General features: G+C 35.4%; 1 protein-coding gene across 1 annotated transcript in view; it reads left to right on the top strand.

Moving 5' to 3' along the window:
- LOC105053728 (myosin-1) overlaps positions 1 to 24000 on the top strand; it is a 61406-nt gene that overhangs the window by 20325 nt on the left and 17081 nt on the right. The window contains 6 exon segments of the mRNA XM_073245451.1: positions 15698 to 15801; positions 15905 to 16043; positions 20950 to 21068; positions 21156 to 21308; positions 21384 to 21473; positions 23750 to 23827. Coding sequence (XP_073101552.1) covers positions 15698 to 15801; positions 15905 to 16043; positions 20950 to 21068; positions 21156 to 21308; positions 21384 to 21473; positions 23750 to 23827 — 683 coding nt within the window.

Below are 24000 nucleotides of genomic sequence, written 5' to 3'. Positions count from 1 at the left end.
ATCTGCTCTTTTGCCACTCGGCACTAACAAACATCTGACGTAGGGTTGCTTTTTTTTGAAGAAGACTATGAAGTGCTATGTAGTTGGTAGCAAATCGTGTGATATCCGGTCTTAAGATCTTCCCTCCAGTATACGTCCGCATCAATGAAAGAACTCATATGTGGTTGTAAATGAATCTAGTAATGGTCTGAGCAATCTCCACTACCTACTGCATCCTACGAATCTTCCCAATATCCATCAATATAAGATCAATGCAATGTGCAGCACATGGGATCCAGTATATCTGCGGTCGCTGCTCTATCAACAACTATCTGGCAGCCTTATATTGTGGTCCATTATCTGTGATGATCTGCACGATATGCTGCTCACCCACTGAATCAATCATCTCCTCCATCAGACCAAGAATATATGTGGCATCGTGCATCTTATCTGAAGTATCAATTGATTTGTGAAAAAATATTTTTCCATCACAGTATGTTAAAAAATTAATGATGCTCCGTCTAGTAGGACCTGTCCAACCATCACATATCACTGTCAGTCCGTATGTAGGTCATTTATTTTTGTAAGAAATCCATCTCTGCAGATCCTCCTTGTTGCTGTCAAGAAGCTGACCATAGATGTCCTTAGGTCCTGGAGGATCTACACCTTAACCGGCAGCCTCTATGGCTGAAATAGCAGATCGGTGGTAAAGATTGGCTACTGCATTTGCTGGAATATGGCTGAAATGAAATCATGATCTAATAGCTTGCCACATATCCTTCTTCTTATCTTTTTTCAGCATACTGTCAATCCTCTGCTGCTTTGAATTCTTGCTAGGCAAAGCATGTGGATCCAAATCATGAATGCTGGCTCCTGCTAGAATATCTCTGGGGACCTCCTTCTATTGCCAAAAGCTTCCAACAAAGAAGACATGCTGCGTCTACTCTTGTTGCCCAGCTATGCAACCCAACAGAGGGGATGAATTGGGTTTTTGAAAATTTAATATTAATTTAGAACCACAAGGATTAAGTAATAAAAGATAAATTAGTTGAAGTGAGTGATTTAAGCAAAGTGAAGATATTAGATGCAAGAGTGCAAGAAAGAAAAGAAAATAAGATAGAGAACAAGTAAGTACACCATAAACAATCAAGATTTATAGTAGTTCGGTGCCAACCTTGCATCTACATCCACTTTCCAAGCTCCTACTTGGGAATTCAAATCCACTAAACCGTATTCAACAAGAATACATCGGTACCTCCGACTCTAGCTATCCCAAACTAGAACATTTGTTTTTCGGGTACAAGCCAACCCAATACAATCCGATTCAAGGTTCGGATCAACCTTTTCACGTTTTGGAACACTTCCAAAACTAAAGATCAACTCAAAAACAGAGTATAACAGTTAATTATACGGAAATACAAATGTAGCTCTTTTAATGAGCAAATAAAGCTTTAAATACACTTTACACAACAATGAAGAAGCTTTTCTGATTCTCTTCAAGGTTGTTGAAGACTTGAATGAGCTCTTGAGGGGTTAGTGGACTTGAAATGAAAGCTTCTTTAACTTCAAGAAGGCTCTTTGCTTAGGGCTGAAATGAATGCTTGAAAAACTTCTTTATTCCTTCCTTTAAGTGCCTTTTATAGCTTCAAATGATGGTGGAGAGTGATCTGGATAGTTTTAGAGCCGTTGGAGATCATTAAATGATCATTAAATGTGCCAAAACGAGCTGAAAAACTAGCCGTTACGGAGTTTTTCCGTCGCAAGGTCGACTCATAGGGTCGACTCATACACATGAGTCGACTACTGTAGCATAGAGCAGAAAATGATTATTCTATAATTTTGGCGTGCACAGCAACAGAAGTCGACTCATGTATAGGGATCGACTCATGGGGTCGACTCAATTGGGTGTGCCAGCTAAAAAACTGCATACCGTTCAGCCCATTTGACATGAGTCGACTCATGGGGTTGACTCAATTTTATAAACATTATTTTCTTTCAAAATATACATCTAAAAATTGTGAAATTTCTTCCAATAGATCACAAATCTTCTGTTCTTGCTCTTGAGGCTTTCGAATTAGGACTTGATAAAATTATGATTTTGTCCTTGAAAAATAATAAATCTTTTTTCAAGCCAAAATCATTAGTAACCCCCTCAAATGTTTTGTAATCATCAAAATCAATTCAAGGAGCAACAATCTTTCCTTTTTTGATGATGACAAAATACTTGAGCAAAAGCAGAGTATAACATATATAAGGCATTGAATATAAATTTCAAATTTATGAAGATGCATCACTTAAACATCATAGCCAGTTATTTGAATGAAATGCATCATGAGTAGTTTGAAGATCAATTTGAAATTTGCTTATTAGATCATTTGTTTTGAAAATTGCTGACAATTTTGGTTCTTTGATACATTTGCTTTGACAATTTTGCTCATTTGCTTTGACAATTTTGCTTATTGCTCTCAATTCTATTTCTCTATTGCTTATTGCTCGATCTCGATTTTTGATTCTCTACTCTCCCTTTTTGACAGCATCAATTAAGATCTTAAGAGATTTTGAAGAGAGAAAAAAAAGGATAACATAAAGGACATATTTTCTCTACTCTCCCTTTTTAATATCATATTTTATTTTTTTACTCTTCCTCTTTCATTGTTTATTTCTTTACTCTCCTTTTTGATACTATATTTTATTTTTTTACTCCCCCTCTTTCATTGTTTAATTCTCTACTTCTCCTCACTATAGCAATTATAAAAGACATATCAATTTGCTCATTTAGAAGATATTGCTATTCATGATATTTCATCACACATATATATGAGTCATTAAAATATTTTAATTGATCCCATTCATAAACATTAATCTAAAGACATTCATTGAAATTCAAAGCATAAAAAAAATGTATATATCAAAATGTGACTGAATACATTAAGTCAAAATACATAGATCATACAAAAATCATGGATAATAACTATCCAAGAGTCAATCAGCCAACAAAATATAAAGGCCATAAGATAGATCCTAGACAAAAATAAAAAAAAGATTAACTATTCTAGATCTAATAGATATCATGGCTAGAGGGATCAGAATCTGAAGAGTCAGAGATATGATGAGGAGATGTAGGATCAAATCCACGGGCACGACCTCGACCACGTCTGTCTCGACCATGGATAGAAGTACCGGCACGAGTAGAGGACGAGAGGATCCTGAAGCCTGGGAAGCTACAGACTGTGCTAGAAGAGAAAGTCTGATGGTGTCTAAAAGATCCAAGGCTCTCGACACAAACTGTATCAAGGTACTAAACTGAGTAGAGGCAGTCTCACTGGAGTCCCTGATCTCTCTTCTCAAAAAGTCAAATCCACTTTCTAAAACTCCTCGAAGTCTAACCGTCTCTGCAGATAGGTCTGAGACCTCTGCGACGTTCTCTTGCGGCTGGGGATGGGCTAAGGCTAAAACTTGCCTCTGCAATCTAGAAGTCTACCCGTCAGTCTCAAAACACATCCCTCAAGCTTCTCAAGTCATACGGACTGAGCTGTGAGCATCTGAAAAATAGTAGAGATATGAGGGATCAAAGTCTGGTCTGAGTCATCCTGAGATGTCGACCTCTGAGCAAAGACTGAGGTGACAAACTGCTGAGATAAAATGGAGGCAACACGCTAGGACATCAGCTCCATCTGATCATCTGCAAGTCTGAACTCTGAAGGATATACCCTGCTCCCTAACTGTGGAACTGAAGCATGCCTCCTCATTGACTTTGAGGGACTAGCCTCATGATCAGACACAAACTGAATATCAGGAGATGCTCTGTGATCACGAGGAGGTGAAGACGGTCTCTCCTCTGCTCTCTTCTCAGCTGGCTCCTCTGTTCTTTTCTCGACACCCTTTGACCAACTGCCATCAGTCTTTGAAAAACTCATGCGGTGCAGTGTGTGGCAGTTGATGGTGTCAGAATGAGACAACCTAGTAACTGTCTCTCCCTCAAAATTGACTCCGAACCTCCTAAAGACCAAGGTGAGTGCCATACCATAAGGCAAGTGAGCCTTAGACCTATTCAGGGTCTCTCTCATAGCCTCAAACATCAAAGCAGGAAGGTTCAAGGGGGTCTGGGTGATCACATGGTACATGATGCAAATATCCTACCAGATAAGAGGTCATGTCTGCACTCCTAGGGACAAACAGTTTGGTTACCATGTGATGTAACAGCCTCATCTCAACAGAAAGAATTTTTGCTTCTAATTTATTCAAACTTTCAGTAAAAGTTCTCCCTAAGATAACATTAATTCCTTCTTCTTTGATTGGGAGCTCCATATTAGTATAGCCTTCACAAGGCAAGTGCAGGATTTGTCCCAAATGCATTGGATCAAGAATAATATCAACACCTTTCACTGTAGACTTTATTGTTCCATTGTAATAACTTAAATTTAAGCAAAATTTCTGACTAAATCAAATAAGTATTTTCCTTTAATAAATAGTAAAACTTCCATCCTTGATTTTTAATCTTTGATCCAATAGAGAATCCTTCTTTTTCAAAAAATTTGAAATCTATATTCTTTTCGGGTTTCACTTTTCGATCAGAGAGAGGTATCTTGCTTGGACTGATTGGGGACTGTGTAGAAGCTGAAGCAGGATCTGGAGCTGGGATTGGAGCAGGAGAGGGCTCGACTGTCATTCTTTTTCTGCGCACACTTCTTTTAACTCGCGAACAGATTTTCTTCTTTGTGGTAGCTTCATTTTGGGAGCCATTTGGACAAAAGAGACTTGCAAGGAGCTTGGAGACTAAATGAGAGGTAGAGAGGAAAGGATTTTAGAAGAAAAAGCAAGGATTTTGGAGAGGTAAATCACCGGTTTGGAGAAGAGGGGTAGAATCTAGGGCAAGTTCGAATCGCCCAAACGAGAAAGAAAGAGGAGAGGAAGCTGGTTCCTAAACGGACGATTTGAAGGGTGAAAATCGGTGGGAAGAGAGATTTGAGAGAAATCTTCGGTTTAAGGGAGAAGAGAGGGAGAGCTTTTGGTTCGGTGGGAGGAAGAAGAAGAAGGGCTGAGTCGGCTCAAAGAAAATTTTTCAATAAAAAGAGAGTGCTTGAAGGATTTTGACAGAATTACAAGTTTACTCTAGGATCGACCCTGGGGGTCGACTTATGACACAGAAAAATTCATAAGAATGATGGAAAAATTTGAAAAAAATTAAAATTTTGAGGAAAAATGTCTATCTAGAGATTGATCATGTGAAGTACAGTTTTGAGCTTTTAAGAGAAAAGAAGAGATGAGAATTGAGCTCAACAAATTTGGTTCAATGAATTTTTGACATTAAGAACTTGGAATTAGAGAGATACTTAAGCTGATGGATCAAGGATTCCTACTCTCTTCTAATTTCACAAAATCTATCTTCACTTAAGATCTTGGTAAAAATGTCAGCCAATTATTTCTCAGTACATAGTTAAGAATTATATTATTATTTTGAATATGTTCTTTTATGAAATGATGTCTAATTTCAATATTTTTGATCTAGAGTGCTGAATTGGATTTTTAGTTAGATTGATAGCACTAGTGTTATCATATTTTATGGGAGTTTTATTGAGTTTGATGCCAAAGTCCTCAAGTTGTTGCTTAATCCACAAGATTTGAGCACAACAATTTTCAGCTGCAATGTATTCGGCCTCGGCCGTAGACAGTGCCATCGAATTTTGCTTTTTGCTAAATCAAGAGATTAAGTTAACTCCAAGGAATTAGCAAGTTTCACTAGTACTTTTTTATCTAATCTACATCCAGCAAAATCGGCATTGAATATCCTATTAAGTCAATTGATGAGTTCTTAGAATATCATAGTTCTAGACTTTGTGTACATTTAAATATCTAAGGATTTTTTAACTGCATTCAAGTATGATTCTTTTGGATTTGATTGAAAGCGAGTACAAAGACATACTAAACATAATATCTGATCTACTTACAGTTAAATACAATAGAGAACCAATCATACCTCTATAAAATTTTAAGTTTACATTTTTACCTCCTTCATCCTTGTCAAGCTTACATGATGGGCTCATGGGTGTACCAATTGCTTTGGAATCCTCCATTCTAAATCTTTTGAGTAGTTCTCTTGTATATTTGCTTTGAGTGATGAAGATTCTTTCCTTTGTTTGTTGATTTGGAATCCGAAGAAGAATGTAAGTTCTCCCATCATGCTCATCTCGAACTCTCCCTGCATGAGCTGAGCAAAATCTTGACAAAGAGTTTCATTAGTAGACCCAAAAATAATGTCATCAATGTATATTTGTATAACTAAGATATCATCTTGATTTCTTTTAATGAAAAGGGTTGTGTCTACATTTTCTCTTGAAAAATCATTATTAAGCAGAAATTTACTTAGCCTTTCATACCAAGCCCTAGGTGCTTGTTTCAAACCATATAATGCTTTGTTTAATTTAAAAACATGATTAGAAAAAGTATGATTTTCAAAATCGGGAGGTTGTTCTATATAAACTTCTTCAGCAATATATCCATTTAGAAAAGCACTTTTGACATCCATTTGGAATAACTTAAAATTCATAAAGCAAGCATATGCAAGTAAAAGTCTAATTACTTCTAATCTAGCAACAGGTGCAAAGGTCTCATTAAAATCAATTCTCTCTTCTTGATTATAACCCTTTGCAACCAATCTTGCTTTATTCCTAATTACATTTTCATGTTCATCCAGTTTATTTCTATATACCCATTTTGTGCCAATTACTGGATAATTTTTAGGTCTTGATACTAACGTTCATACATTATTTCTTTCAAATTGATTAAGTTCTTCTTGCACTGCATTTATCCAATTATAATCTTTTTCAGCTTCATTTATGGTTTTAGGTTCAAGATGAGAGACAAATGCAAAATGCTTGTATGCATCTCAAGTGAAGAACGAGTTCTTACTCCATGTATAGGATCACCAATAATTAGTTCTTTGGGGTGATTATGATCATACCTCCATTCTTTAAGTAGATTATTTGAGCCTTGAGGTTGTTCTTGTTATTCTTCACCTTCATCCTCTTGTTTGTTTTCATGTTCTTCTTCATTTTGAATTGTTGAGTCTTTTAAGGTGATCTCCTTCATCCCTTCTATAAGAAGATCTGCATCATCAATACTTTCATTCTTCCTTGAAGGAAGATCGTTAGTTTCATCAAAAACAACATGTATTGACTCATCTACTACTAAAGTTTTTTGTTGAAAACTCTAAAAGCTTTGCTAGAAAAGGAGTAACCAAGAAAAATAGCTTCATCGGATTTTGCATCAAATTTTTTAATCTTTCTTTATCATTATTCAAAACAAAACATCGGCAACTAAAAATATGAAAATATGCAATGTTTAGTTTTCTTCCTTTCTAAAGCTCATAGGGAGTTTTCTTTAAAATTGGTCTAATTAAAGTATGGTTTAATATGTAACATGTCGTGTTAATTGCTTCGTCCAAAAATATCTTGGGAGGTTGCTTTCACATAGCATGATACGGACCATTTCTTAAAGGGTTCTATTTTTTCTTTCTACTATCTCATTTTGTTGGGGTGTCCTAGGTGTTGAAAAGTTGTGGTCAATACTTTTTTCATCACAGAACTTTTCAAAATCTTGATTTTCAAATTCGGTTTCATGATCACTTCAAATATTTTGAATTGAAAAATATTTTTTATTAATGATTTTTGATAAAATTTTGAGAACATATGAAAAGTTTCATCCTTATGTGCCAAAAAGAAGATCCATGTAAAACGAGAGAAATCATCAATAATCACAAAGCCATATCGTTTTCCACCTAGACTAGTAGTTCTAGTGGTTCAAATAAATTCATGTGCCATAGTTCTAATGGTCTAGAAGTTGAAACAATATTTTTAGATTTGAATGAGACTTTTGTTTGTTTACCCAGTTGGCATGCATCACAAATTCTATCATTTTCAAAATTCAATTTGGGTAAGCCGGTAATCAATTCTTTTTTAATAAATTTTGAAAGTGAATGCATGCTAATATGTGCAAGCCTACGATGCCAAAGCCAACTAGTCTCATTAATCTTGATATTCAAGGCTACTAGGCATTGCATGTTTATTTTGGAAAGATCATTCAAATCTACCATATAAACATTATCATATCTATGCCCAACAAATTTAATGCCTTCATCAATAGGACTAATTACTATGCATAATGAAGATTCAAACATGATTTTATATCCTTTATCACAAAATTGACTGATATTTAATAGATTATATTTCAAACCATCTAATAAAATATTTTCAATGTACTTGGAGGGAGTGATACCAATATTACCTATACTGATGATCTTTCCTTTGCCATTGTCTCCAAAGGTGACCATCTCTCCATCTTTAGCATCAAGTGTGATGAATTGAGATTCATCATCAGTCATGTATCTTGAGCACCCGCTATCAAGATACTATTTTCGATTTGTTCTTTGGGATGCAAGACACACCTACATATAAAAATCAAGTTTTGACTTTAGGTATCCAAATTTTCTTGGGTCCTCTTTGGTTAGTCACAATGGTTTTTTTGGAACCCATATTTTTTTTACATTAGAATTTTCAGATTTGTTAGAAAAATATGTATAGGATTTGTATCCTACTTTACCACATTTAAATAAGTAATATTTGAAAACTTGTTGCATGATGAGTTTACAAAGATATTTTTTAGAAGTTTTTGTTTCTTTAAAGGGTTATATCCAAGACCGACTTTATCATAAATGGCCTTTTGATTGTCAAGTATCATTTGAAGTTTATTTGAACTTAAAGTGAACTTTTCAACCATTGGTTTTAACTTGGCAATCTCATTTTTAAGTTCAGATTTTTTTGAGATAAGATTGATTTTTCATTTGAAATAATCTCATTTTCTTTTAGTAAAGATTGATTCTTTGATTTCAATTCTTTGTTTTTACCCCTAGTTTCTTTAGTTCATCAATTAGATCATAAAACGCTTCATGAAGTTTTTCAAAGGTAAAGTCATTAGGAGTTTCAATGTTTACCTCATTTTCATGTGCCATAAGACACAAGTTGGCTTGTTCATTTGAATCTTCTTCTTTGGAGCTTGACTCATCACTTCCGCTCCATGTAGCCATCATAGCCTTTTTCTTGTACTTCTTGGGACCTTTCTTAAATTGTGGACATTCAAACTTAAAGTATCTCGGCTTCTTACATTCATAACAAATAAGGGGTTGCTCCTTATCCTTCTCTTTGCTATGTTCCCTTTTGTAAGTGGCCTCTTCCTCATTCTTTGTCTTCTTTTCTTCAAAAACTTCTTAAACTTTCTAGTAATGAGGGCCATTTCTTCATCCTGCTCTTCATTTTCCGTATCATCGGATTCCTCATCAAGTTGAGCAATGGATTTGAGGGTGATTGTCCTCTTCTTTTTGACATTTTCTTCTTGATGTTGTTTCATGCTTAGCTTGTATGTCATTAGTGATCCTAGAAGCTCCTCCAAGGATAAGATATTCAGATTTTTGGCTTCTTGGATTGCGATCACTTTGGCCTCCCAAGTCTTTCGTAAAGACCTAATAATCTTTTTCACGAGATCACTGATAGAATAAGACTTACCAAGATTTTTAGATCATTAATAATATCAGTAAAACGAGTAAATATTTAGTTATTGATTCATCATGGTCCATTTTAAAGAGTTCATATTTATGCACAAGTATGTTAATTTTTGATTCCTTCACTTGATTAGTTCCTTCATGAGTTACTTCTAATCTATCCCATATTTTCTTAGCTGACATGCATTTTGAAATACGATTGAATTCATTAGCATCTAGGGCACAATATAAAATATTCATGATTTTTGCATTAAGTTGAGCCATTTTCTTTTCAATCTCATCCCATTCTTTTTTGGATTTGGTTGATTCCACACCATCAATTATTTTAGTGGGTGTGTGTGGTCCATTTACTATGATACTCCACATATCATAGTCAAGTGCTTGAATAAAGATTTTCATCCGAGCTTTCCAATAGGTATAATTTGACCCATTGAAAAGTAGAGGTCGGTTTATGGACTGTCCCTCGGTTAGTGAAGCACCAACTTGAATTGCCATAGATCTTTAGCTCTTTGATGGTTAAATCAAAGTAGGGCTAGAGCATCGGACTCTGATACCACTTGTTGTCCAGCTATGCAACCCAAGAGGGGGGTGAGTTGGGTTTTTGAAAATTTAATATTAATTTAGAACTACAAGGATTAAGTAATAAAAGGCAAGTTAGTTGAAGTGAGTGATTTAAGCAAAGTGAAGATATTATATGTAAGAGTGCAAGAAAGAAAAGAAAATAAGATAGAGAACAAGTAAGCACACCACAAACAACCAAGATTTATAGTTGTTCGGTGCCAACCTTGCATCTACATCCACTCCCCAAGCTCCTACTTGGAATTCAAATCTACTAAATCGTATTCAACAAGAATACAACGTCGGTACCTCCGACTCTAGCTATCCCAAGCTAGAACACTTATTTTTCGGATACAAGCCAACTCAATACAATCTGATTCAAAGTTCGGATCAACCTTTTCACGTTTTGGAATCCTTCCAAAACTAAAGATCAACTCAAAAACAGAGTATAACAGTTAATCACACGGAAATACAAATGTAGCTCCTTTAATAAGCAAATAAAGCTTTAAATATATTTTACACAACAATGAAGAAGCTTTTCTGATTCTCCTCAAGGTTGTTGAAAACTTGAATGAGCTCTTGAGGGGTTGGTGAATTTGAAATGAAAGCTTTACCTTTAACTTCAAGAAGGCTCTTTGCTTAGGGCTAAAATGAATGTTTGAAAAACCTTCTTTATTCCCTCTTTTAAGTGCCTTTTATAGCTTCAAATGATGGTGGAGAGTGATCTGGGTAGTTTTAGAGCCGTTGGAGATCATTAAATGAGCATTAAATGCGCCAAAACGAGCTAAAAAACTAGCTGTTATGGAGTTTTTCCATCGCAGGGATCGACTCATAGGGTCGACTCATACACATGAGTCGACTCATGGGGTCGACTACTGTGGCACAGAACAGAAAATGATTGTTCTGTAATTTTGACGTGCACAGCAACAGAGGTCGACTCATAGGATCGACTCATGTACAGGGATCGACTCATGGGGTCGACTCAATTGGGTGTCCCAGTCAAAAAACAGCGTGCCGTCCAGCTTCATTTGACATGAGTCGATTCATGGGGTTAACTCAATTTTATAAACATTATTTTCTTTCAAAATATACATCCAAAAATTGTGAAATTTCCTTCAATAGATCACAAATCTTCTGTTCTTGCTCTTGAGGTTTTCGAATTAGGACTTGATAAAATTACGATTTTGCCCCTGAAAAATAATAAATCTTTTTTCAAGCCAAAATCATTAGTAACCCCCTCAAATGCTTTGTAATCATCAAAATCAATTCAAGGAGCAACAACTCTCTCTATCACCAGGCTCTCTGACTGAGGTAGTTCTCCTTAACTCGAATTCTCCCCCACCAGTTGCTGATCCAGACCCTAATTCGTAGCATGATGGTCCGAATCGCTCTCTGTATCGGGCCATCTCCTCCTACCGGTATTGATCCGTCAAGCTCGCTTAAATGGCAACCTTAATCTGTGCCTCTCATCATTTGGAGCAGAAGCCTCCTCTAACTCTCTAGAGTGATAATAAGGTGGTTCTGCAGCTCGACGGTCTACTTCGGTCTTTTTCTTCTTTACCCTTTCCTTCGCTGCTTTCGAATCAGCAAAGTATTTTTTCATCAATTATCGGACTTCTTGCGGATATTTTCGATACATGGACACATCAGGATAACCACCAGCCAGGTACTGCTTCAACCTAATCACTCCTCCCTTGAACTCTATGTTGTACTATTTGCATCTCCAATGATGTTAAACCGAGAGTATCTCACCATGATTCCAACCGATGTCATGCTCTGAATCTTTCTTCTTACTCATTTCTGTAGGTATAACAAAACATGATAGTTTAATAATTATTACAAATATATTATATATAAAATAAAAATCCATGAATTCAAAAAAAAATGTTATGTGCTTCAAATAATTATTCTGAATTAACTGTAATATAACACCAATTTTGTATATTTTTTATTTGATAATATTTTTTACTATTTAAATATTTACAAAAAAAATCAAAAAAATCTCAAGTTACATTCAAATATTTTAATTGTTTTGAATCATTCTAAATATTATTTTCAATTTCAAAACTAACTCTAATTTTTTATTTTTTTAATAAATTTTGTATAAATAAATATATACTAAAAAATAGCTGATTAATTAAAGTCAACGAACGTTATGCTCTAAATTTTTTCTTATAAATATATGCAAGTATAACAAAACATAATTGTTTAATGATAATTAAAATAATTATATATAATATTAAAATTAACTTATAAATTCAAAATAAATATGTCATATGCTTCAAATAATATTTTTAAATTAAATAAAATATAACACTATTTTTATATATTTTTTATTTTATAATTAATTTTTTTATTTAAATAATTAAAAAATATTTTTTAATTTCAAATATTTCAAAAAAAATTTTGAGATTAGATTTAAGTAGCTTGAATCATTCTAAACATGATTCTAAAACTCTTAATTTTTTTCTCTTAAATTTAATTTTTTATTAATTTTTAAATGAATAAATATATAAAAATATTTAAAAAATATAATTAATGAAAATTAACAATTTTGGTGTAATCATGTAGATCTTCCAAAGATCTATCATATATAATTAAATCATACCAAAATCATAAGATTTTGGCATGATTTCTTCATACTTTTATTTTACCTCATTCTTATCTTATTTCTAACAATAAAAATAAAAATAATAAAATATTTACCAACAAAATAACAGATTATCTTACCTCCGGCCAAAGATCAGTCTCTCCTCGAACCACTCCAATTTCACGAAATTTTATCTTTTTTTTCTAATTTTTTGGAGGTCTCAACGGTTCGTTGAGACCTTCGTAGCCTACGGGGTGTTCTCTGAGAAGTCTCAGAGAACACTCTTCGGTGTGGATGCTAATTAAAGCACCAGCCCCCCGTCCCCACCCCCCACGTGAAAAGGCCCACTCCCCCCTTCCCCCTATCGGTACGGTTCGATTCAGGCTGAACCGACGTCGAACTAAACCATACCGCCCGATTTCTGGCGGTATGGGCCCAAATCGTACCGAATCGGGCGGTTCAGTGTGATTCGGGGTCATTTTTCAGAAAAAAGCCCGAATCGTATCGGTAAGGCGCCGGTCCAGCTCGGTACGCACCGCATCGGGTGGTTCGGCTTGGTACGGCGAACACTGTATGGAAGATATCCATCGGGTTGCATGATCGAGACAGCTATCGAGATGGGATGGGAAAGTGGAGCATCCTGTTCCATAGAGAGATTGGGACACCATCCTATGGATTTAAGACCTTGGAAGGAGCAACTAAAGGTGATCTTCTAAATTTTATTATTCAATCCCATCTAGTTATCCTATATTGAGATTGGTAGTGGAAGGGCCTTGTAACCTCTACCAACCATTTCCAAGCCATTTTAATTCAAATTTCATTTTGGTGGTGGTTGGGGAAGATTCCAAAAAACAATTTGATTCAACTAGGTTCACTTTTGGTTCAAACCACCTTTAATCCATCAACCAAGGTAAGATCCCTTTGATCTTTCTCCACTCCATTTCTTTGGTTTCCTTTAATAGGGTTTATGAGGATTTTTGGTCTCTTTCTACAAAGTACTTATCGAGTTTACTCATTTTACCTGTTACTTTATGTTAGACAACATCTGTTATGCTTAAATATGTTTGAAAAGTTTTTTTGATTTGTGTCTCTCTTTTAATTCGTTCCCCTTTTAGCATCAAATGTCCCTCTTTCCATTTATTGCTTGCAACAAGTCTATGAATCCGATTTCCGGACTCATGTCGACCAGCCAGCAGTATGAGTTGATATGGATCCATATTGGACTGGACCAGCACCAATCGACACAGAAGCAAAGAAAAGAATCAGGGAGGAGGAAAAAAAAGAAAGAGGGGAGGAGGGAGGGAGAGGGTGGTCAGAGAAAATGCCAGTAGTGGCCACAGGTGGGTCGCGGGCACGCTTGGAGGGCCACCAAGGCCTCCACTTTGCACAATCGTGGCTGAGAGAGAGATATAGAGAGAGGGGGGAGGAAAAGAAAAGGAGGGAGGAAAAATCGGTGGAGAGGCCATCGGAGGGCCTCCGGTTGGCCGCTGTGGCCATTGGATCGTGAAATCATAGCCCATGGCTTCATAGGCATGAAACATAGGCGATCGCCCCTGTTTCACAAGAAATTTTTTTTTTAAAAAAAAATTGACTAAAGTGAAGCCGGCAATTCATTATTTTTTTAAAAAATACGATGAACAGGGTTGGTCACCCCTATTCCATAGTTGTGGCTTCGCCCGTGCCTTTTCCGTTGTTGGCAGCCATGCCGGCGACCTGGCGCCTTCTTCGCTGACTGCGCCTCTTTTCGGTATCCTCGCTTCCCTTCTCTCTCTCTCTCGATTAAACATCTTATCGAACGACATGAAGCCGTGGAGGTCTCCGCATCCTCTAGCGGCCTTGGCGGGCCACCGCCGGCCCTTCGAAGGTGTTGTCCCCTCGTTCCCTCCTTTTCTCTCTTTCTCTCTCTCCCTCATCCGTTGTTTCGATTCAGAAGGTCAAACCGTCCTGGTGTGTGGTCAGTTCGATTCAGAAGCCAACTCATTTTATTTTTACATTCCTGAAATGCTGTTTTGGATCTTCCTCAATGTCCCAGCTATTCACGGAATATCAAAAGACGATAAATAATCATTGGCTTCTAGAAGAAATCAAAGAATTTTTGGGAATCCTAGAAGATCAATTCGTTCTTTTTTTCTGAAGATGATCAGAACATCATATTCGTCTGAAATTTGATCCATATTCAATTGACTATTTCATAATTTGAACCATATATGTTCTATGGCTGATGACCTACTTGATGTCAACCACGACTCGTTCTTCATGGGACAGCTTTCGTTAGGGTGTTATGTATGCAGGCAGTAGATATGCTTTATTTGTTTCGCAAATGTAATAGATTATCCCTGGCTTACCTTCTTCACTCATTTGATGCTAGCTTTAAGGATGCTAGCTTGAGCATTTATGTCATGTATGGAGATAAATCACCATATCTACTTGTTTATTAGTTAACCAGCTATACACCTAAACTATTAAAAAAATCTTCTCAGTCAATATGTTAAGCTTATACAATAAGTTCTTGGTGATTCAATGATTCAAAGATGGTGAACATACATCTAACCCTCCAAACTTTTGATGCTTGCCTGATCTATGAGATAATCAATCCTGGGGAAACATCAGCGAATGGCGTGCAATGTTTGTTTGTGTTGACATCATTGCTGAACAAGTGAAGTAAATTGAATATCGCTATTATTTCTCCTTTAATCAATACCATGCTGCATGTTTTCTTTTCCAAAATTAGATGTACCCAGTCACGATTTCTTTAATTCTCCTTATATCCATATTGGTGAGTTAAGCCTGTAAATTCAGTCATGCTTTTGTCTTTGCTAATAATAAGTTTTGTTAGCTTTTTGACACCTTTGTCTTCCTAGGAGTGATGTTCTCATTATAGTGATACATTATTTGTAAATTATTTGTGTTTATTCAGAGAGATATGTGTATAATCCAGAGCTCTATTGTTTATTCTCGTTTTCACTTCCTATCTGTTAAACTGCTGTTTTACTTTTTATAATTCTTTTTCGAAACAGAGAAACTGAATTTGAGAAAAGCAGATGAATACAAATATCTGAAGCAGAGTAATTGCTATTCTGTTGTGGGGGTTGATGATGCTGAAAGGTTCCACACTGTGATGGTATCCTTTCAAATTCATGAATATCTTATATATATATATATATATATGCACACTAATCTTCATAATTATCATTATCATGCTCAAAAACTTTAACTATTTCCAGGAAGCTATGAGTATCGTTCATATCAGCAAAGAGGATCAGGATAATGTATTTGCGATGCTAGCAGCGGTTCTATGGTTAGGCAACATCTCCTTTACTGTGATAGATAATGAAAACCATGTTGAAGTTGTTGCAGATGAAGGTAAAGTCTTTCATGTGTACTGTGATCCATTTAAAAGATTTAGGTGTCGTTTCACTGTTCAAGAGTTTTTTCCCATTTAAAAGATCGATGTTGAGATTATTCTTTGGATTCTCTTTCTATTTTCCCTTTTTTTCCTTTTCTATCGCTTTGTTCATGCTGTAAAAGAAAATGTGGTTCTAATTTCTCTCTTCCTTTTTATTCTTCATCTATTTTGTTCATAAAACTTGATTTCCTTGTCTCTATTGATGTCTTTGCACTTTTCTTCCATCCATATTTCCTGTTCTTTCTTTTGTCTCCATCAGATCATTGGATAGCTCCTATTCAGCCTCTGATGGTGTGTCCAAGATCTGGGTAATATGGAAAGAACCACTACAATTTTATCTCTTTCACTGTCATGACCAAGTCGTCACTTTCTCAGTAGAAGAACATGGACGTGCTCGAACCTCCACGCTCTTTAGCACGAAATTTTGAGTCTCGCTTGTCTACCATTTCACCAACTGGCTCGCTTAACCATATCCTTAAAACCTTTTACAAAGAAAGACGTATGCCGCATCAAGCCTTTGGCTAAACTGGAGGTTTCTAGAGTTGAGGAGCTAAAGACCTGAGCTCTTATCGATGGAGTTGTTTGGCACCTTGATGTTGACTCATCACATCCTGGGGTTGAAGAAGGTCCCAAGGGTTTGGTTGTTTGCCGATTTGAACAAGAGCCTTTTTCAACTTTCCCACTAATAGAGAATGTTGGGAGGCAAATCGAAGCCTGTCTCTTGCCCGGCGTAGCTGTAGGTTGATGTTATGGTCCAAGTTTGATTCTTTAAAGAAAGTTACAAGTTTGATTATTTAGCAAAAGGATTTCTTTTATCAAAGTCATCATCATTTCTTTTATCAAAGTCGCAGAGGTTGCCCTCAATCACTTACTCATTAAATTAGCTGGCAAGAGGCCCATCCTCTGTTATGAAATTGATATATATCTAATAGTAACACATTTAGATTCTTGCAAAATATTGTTCTTTATTTTTCCCTTTATGTTATATTTCATGAAGTTCCACTTATCACAATCCCCAAGAACCTAAAAGATAAATCTTCTCATGTTCATTGCCAACTTTTATAGAAATCTGTTAAGTACAGCTATGAGACTAAAAGGTAGCCAATCCTGATTTTGCAGCACCTCCCTCCATTTTTTCAATCCTGGGCAATGATATATCTTACAAATGCCAACCATTTCCATTATGAAGACTGTCGCTTGATTGCAAGGAGGTTATAGCTAAGGAGATAAATATTCATTAAGAGTTGACAACTATGGGATCACATCCCTCTTGCAGCACGTCTTTTGTGACCAAGCTTTATCATAGTTGCTTTATTGGTTGCTATTTTTGCAGTTCATTGTGGCCCTTTAACTTGCTGGTTGTGAAGAATGATTTTCCTCACAAGAATCTTGATTCAAAAACTTGTGCATGATTTGTCACCTCTATCATCTATGGTATGTTTGCTGCATATATTTGGTCTTAAATGCATCCACTGTCCTTGATCTGAGAACTGCCCTCCTGCTTTGATTTGAGAAGTACATCATCACAATTTTGCTCCTTGCCTTTAAGTATGGCATGTCATTCTCTCATCTTTTTGAAGCTGCACTATTATTCTTCAAATAATTACTCGATGGGGAAAAAAGAATCTTTTGATGATTAAATCTCAAACATGAACATCTGGATTCGGGACACTTAATTTGATAACATGGAGATCACCATGATGAATACAGAAGGGAGCAGAAAACAGGTATGAATTTAGTTAGTTTTTCCCTCTAAACAAATATAGAAAATGGAATTCTTTAATAACATTTTGGTTGGCCAAGTCCTTTTCAGTCCCTTTCTAATGGGAAAGAATTCCATGAACTAAAAAGAAAAATTGGAACACTATACATTATTTGTGATACGGGCCCTCATTCATCAAAAAAAACTATTACTAAGATATTTTATAATCTGAGACAATTAGGTTTAACTCATAAATAAAACAAAATAGAAGGCTACATTTGCAACCTTGCCAAGATCTGTCTAATACCTGTATTATTAAATTCATGTTGATCTTGGCGAGGATTTATGGGTATTGTAAGACCTGTTTACAATCCAGGTTGTTGCAGAGGTGCTTACCAGAGCTATTTGTGGTCCCTACTCATTCTAGTTATGATCCTTGACGTGGCTGCTTTTTAAGATCTTGGGGTTTACAGTAAGTTTTAACATCATTGATAGGCTGTGTGCTAATAACCATCCAAATCACTCAAAATACCATATAACAGTATTTCAAGTTTGTGATGCTGCATCATGATAGTTTCTTCAATTTGTGCCTAAAAGGTATTCTCTTGCATAGAGCCAAATGCGCCTGCTTGGAGGCTTACATAGCCATGCATATCTCAGCTGCCTCCATGTCATCCAGATCGGACTGTTTGTCCTTGTTCTCCTTATTATCTCTGCAAGAATTGCTCTCATGTATCCTGCAGTTTATGTGAGCCCTTTGATCTATAGCCACTTTCTTTGCTTCATTCAAACCAGACAAATGGTTCCTTATTGCTTTTAGAGCTCCCTGGACACCAAGTACACTTCTGGACATATTTGGAGCCACCTGCTTGGTGCTGTTTCAACTGGACGACTCTGCCTCCTTTATTTGTCATCCTACAATAGTTGCATATCCGATGATGTCTTTCTATGCCTATCTTTCCATGAAGCTAGCCAATATGGGTTTGTTTTGCTTTTTCTTACTAGACACCATTTGGCCACTGAAAGACCTATGCTTCCTATACATTTTGATAATCAACTTTCAATATAGTCTGCAAAATTATGTGGTGTTTTGTGTTTATTTTCCTGAATTTTAACCTAACTTTTTTGCCTTTAAACAATTATTAATATTTAATTATTGTATAATAAAATAATGTGGATAATTAGTAAAATTTTGATTAAAGTTAAAAATAAACTTTTAACTTTAATCAAAATTTTATAATTTTTAAATTTTTTTGTGAAACAATTAAAAATCATCTAAATTCTGAAATTGCTAAAATGAATGTTAGCTATCTTAAAAAAATTTTCTAAAATATCTGCATGGTGGATGATTTTCTTTATTAGTTGATTCCCCTCCTTGGATAGTTTCTAAGTTATCTAAACACGTTCCATGCTATTAACTTTAATCAAAATTTTATAATTTTTAAATATTTTTTGCGAAACAATTAAAAATCATCTAAATTCTGAAATTGCTAAAATGAATGTTAGCTATCTTAAAAAAAATTTCTAAAATATCTGTATGGTGGATGATTTTCTTTATTAGTTGATTCGCCTCCTTGGATGGTTTCCTTCATTAGGTGGCTCCTAAGGGGTAATTCTTTTCTATTTGTGTTATGGCCAAATAAGGATAGCATATGGCCAACTAATACCTTGTAAAGGGGTTATTTTCCTTCTTTTGTGATAGCCTCTTTTTGGTATGACTTGTAGAAGGGGTAATGTCATGAGGATAATATTATAAACGAAAAGGAAGTAAGACCATCCTGAAAATCCTCACTTCCCTTCCAACATCTCTCTCTTCTTATTATTCTCCACCTCTCTTCTTTTAGTAGTAAATAAATCTCAACTCTACACATTTTCTTATTTTTTTTTACATTTAATCAAATTTCTTAGAATTTTTAGATAGTTTTTGGAAAATATAATTTTAAATCATAAAATAAAATTAGTAAAATCCATAACAATTACTTAAAAAATATCTATAGATTATCTCCTTGTGTTCCTATTTTTTAATATTTGGGCTAATGTCTATAATTTTTAGTTAATTTTCATTGAAAATTAATTAAAGATTACATAAATTTGAAAACGTAATCATTTTGAGGACTTTTATAGGCACCCCTATGTGTGCTACATATATTTATCGCTAGATGAATGGAAGCTTATTTATTAGGATAAATTTAAATTTATCATAATTTCAAGTTTAGACTTGGGTGCCTAGCCCACAACATATTCCAATTTCATGCCAAAGGGAAAAGTTTTGCATGAATTCTCCTGTTTTTCCTTTTTCGTGCCAATTTATGACCAAAAAATAATAAAGGATGAGGGATCAAGTTCTCATCAGCAAGGAATGCAGAACCATTCCGATCCGGCTGATTTGGGGCTTGTCGAGCCATGTTGGTGATGGACTGGGATGGTTCTGGATGGGAGAAAGCGGCAAGGAGGGAAGAGGGAGAAAGGGAGGAAAAGAGAAAGGGGGAGGGAGAGAGAGGGAGAAAGATGGAGGCTGTCTGAGGGCTGTTGAAGGGCCACCAGAGGTGGAGGAGCGGTGCGGATGGGCAAAGCAGGGGCTTAACCTTGTGGACCCCATTTTGAACGGATTTGTCTGGGCCCTTGTTTTATTTTTAAAATTTTAAGTGAAGTTGGCAACTCCCTTGCCATCTTCACTTAATATTTTTAAAATAAAAGAAGGCTTTCTTTATCTTGGAAATATTAGATAAATTGGCAAGGGGTTTGCGGACATCACTTAAAATTTCAAAAATAAAAAAGGGGCCTAGATGGATCCCTATTCTGAACAAAACAGAGATCTAGAGGGTGGAGCCCCTCCTTTGCCCCTTTGTACCATTCCTTAGCCTTTTGCAACCCTTCAACAGCCCTCCTACAGCGTCTATCTCTCTTCCTCTTCCTCTCTCTTTTTTACTCTTTCCTTGTCCCTCTTCCCTGCCCTCTTAGCTGTGTTGGTATGGGCTTGGCATGGAATGTTATGGGGGCAAAAAATTAAATAAAATCAATTCTCATACAAAAAATTGTTTCAAACCTTAAAACTAGATTGTCAATAAAAATTCTCTACTTGCATCTTTTGTGAAATATATAAATAGTGAACTTCAATATTCTAGTTGTTTTTCAGTTAATAATATTTCATTTTGTTTCAGGGGCACATACTGTTGCAAAACTTCTTGGATGCAGTATTGATGATCTAAAGATAGCTCTGTCAACTCGTAAAATGAAAGTTGGCAATGATAATATTGTGCAAAAGCTGACTCTTTCACAGGTTTGTCAGAATTCTTAACTAGAAGAATTGCTGATTTATTTTAATCTCTGGTCTCTTAAAATTTTCATTCATATTCTTTTTCTCTAGGCAATCGATACAAGAGATGCATTGGCCAAATCATTATATGCTAGTCTTTTTGAGTGGCTTGTAGAACAGATCAACCAATCACTTGCTGTAGGCAAGCGCCGCACGGGCAGATCCATCAGTATTCTTGATATTTACGGCTTTGAATCTTTTGATGTAAAATTCTTCTGCAATTAGTTGTCCCTGTTGGTTGTATTACATACTCTCATGATAAATTTCTTGTTTTTGCAGAAGAATAGTTTTGAACAGTTTTGTATTAATTATGCCAATGAAAGGCTGCAACAACATTTTAACCGCCACTTGTTTAAGCTGGAGCAGGAAGTAAGTTTCTGCAGTCTTTAATTGATTGAAACACTGGGAAGGCACAGACATAATAGAAGGAAGTTACACAAATTTTACCCATTTTACGAATGTGGAACTTGGTGATAGATTGCAGATATAAAACCCTGGAATCATGAAAAGTTACCAGTTTTAGGAATGCTGAACTTAGTGATATATGATCATAAGTCATTGCTGCAGTGTTTGTGGTTCTTATTCAAAGTTTGTTTGTTTGTTTGTTTGTTTTTTTTTTTTTTTAATCCTTCCAGAGAGCTAATGCCTGAATATTTTAATATAGTTTTTTCTTTAGTGATCGTAAATTATATTGCTGTCACTTTCTAAATAGCTCATGTTACATGTCTTCAGTATCACATGGACCTTCTTTTATCATGTATGTTACCTTTTTTCTGTCTATTATTACTCCATTGAAGATGCCCCATAATGTTGATCAGCTTTATGTTGCACAAAACATTGGTCCAGAAACAAAAAAAATACATACAAGATCTTGATCCTCAGAGCCAGTTGGTACGCTGGATACACATAACATAATCAGATTAAATTACGAGTCTTTGGGGAAAATCCATCATGTAGATATGAAAGCATTGTGATCTACATGTAGTCATGTTGAATCAACAATGGTTTGCTATATTGCCCCATACCACTCAGTGTGGGTGTACTGTACCATAGCAGTCTCATATCGATATGCTGTCTCGTACCATATTGACACTCAATATGCAATTTTGTACTATACCAAATCATGTACCGATTATGTAATAGGATGTTTCTAGTACAGAGTCCTGTACCGAGATGGCAAACCTTGATCGATATGCTCTCATGCACCATAGGAACAAATATAACCGTCAAGCCTTGTTCCAATTGTTGGTGTTTGATATTTGGATTCTCATTTGCCAGGTATTCCTGTTTGAGGCAAGAATCCTAATATGAGTATGAATACCAAATTTGCGAGACCTAGATGATCAATGAAATTGAAAATGAATATGACTGAAGCTGCACCTGAAACATCAATTACAGAAGCTTAACATGATCATATTTTCAAGTTCTTTTAGCCCATAGCTTGATTTAGAAGCTTGACTTGATCAAGAGGACTCTTCTGAGCTTGAATGATGAGAATGTGTTAATGCTGAACTTTCTGTTTCTTTGCTCAAACCCTTCTCTATTTGTCTTTGTTCCATATTTGCAAGTCCACTCTATTTCTGTGTTAGTGCTGGTCAACCTAGGGCATAAGACATTACTTGGTATTAGGTCTTAAGTGTATACAGAGGGGAGATCCTTGGAGTACTCCCATAATGAGTAGGAGAGGTACAGGAAAGCCTAGGTCAACTCATGTCTCCTCATTCATTGACTACCAAATAAGATGCTTAAGATACCACCTACTGTGATATTATAACTGGACTTAGACTGGAAGAATTCATGTACATAAGCTTATGCTATAACTTAGTTCATTTGTTATTCCATACCAGTGATCATTATTTAGGGTAGATCAAACCATGTGTATCATGGTCATTAGCAGAAGGGAAATGATTATAGGACTGAGGATGGGGCCTCAAATGAAACTATGAGTTGTCAATCCTTTCAAAAGCATTAAAAGTAGACCATGCTTGATGAAATCACCAACCCAAACTAGGTAAATGCCACATTGAATTCCATTGCGCTTGATTATTTTAGTTTACCTTGAAGTTGCTTGGACGAACAGTTAGTCCTGTCCATAGGTCTGAGGACTGCTTCTAATTTTTGCATATAGATTCAATACCTTGAGTCAGTATTTTTTTTTTTTCATGGATGTTTGATATTCTTATTTATTATCACCCTAGCTACCATGAACCTTACCACTATTATAGATCTTAAGCAAGTCAAAAACTGAACAAAATACGTTTAGTATTTTTTTTATTTTTTGAATTTGCTTCAAACATCACAATTTTATGCCCCTAGCTGATATTACACATGCTCTAATTGTGTAATCATGTTCACATGCATTTCAGTAGTAAATTTTCTAATTGGTTGTTCATGCTGTATATTAAGATGCTGTAGTGTTTATCACTGGACCCAAAGCCGTATGAATTAGTTTTTAATATAAATCTGTTATGTTTGTCTCTTATTGGTCTAATAATTTAACAAATTTGGATGCAAGTTGAAGTTTGTGTTATATAGTTTCTACTATTCCATGCATAATCATACCAATTTTTTCTTTGATCTAGCTTATATCCAAAATTCTTGATATTCATTGGACATTCAAACATGTTTTTGATTTCTTGTGTTAGGAATACATCCAAGATGGCATTGACTGGGCAAAAGTTGACTTTGAAGACAATCAGGATTGTCTAAATCTTTTTGAGAAAGTAAGTTTTTTCTATGGTTCATTGTATTGCACTTCTTGATCAATTTTTTATAGTTTTTATTTTAAATGCCAATTACTATCTAATGATACTTAAAAGAGGATGCTTTATCTTTAGCCTCAATATCTACCTATTGGCATTAAAAATGTCTCAATCAGTGTATGCCCTAAAAGCCA

This window comes from Elaeis guineensis, chromosome 11 (genome assembly GCF_000442705.2).
Source record: "Elaeis guineensis isolate ETL-2024a chromosome 11, EG11, whole genome shotgun sequence".
NCBI classification, from domain to species: Eukaryota; Viridiplantae; Streptophyta; class Magnoliopsida; order Arecales; family Arecaceae; genus Elaeis; species Elaeis guineensis.
This window is presented reverse-complemented; position numbering and strand designations above follow the sequence as displayed.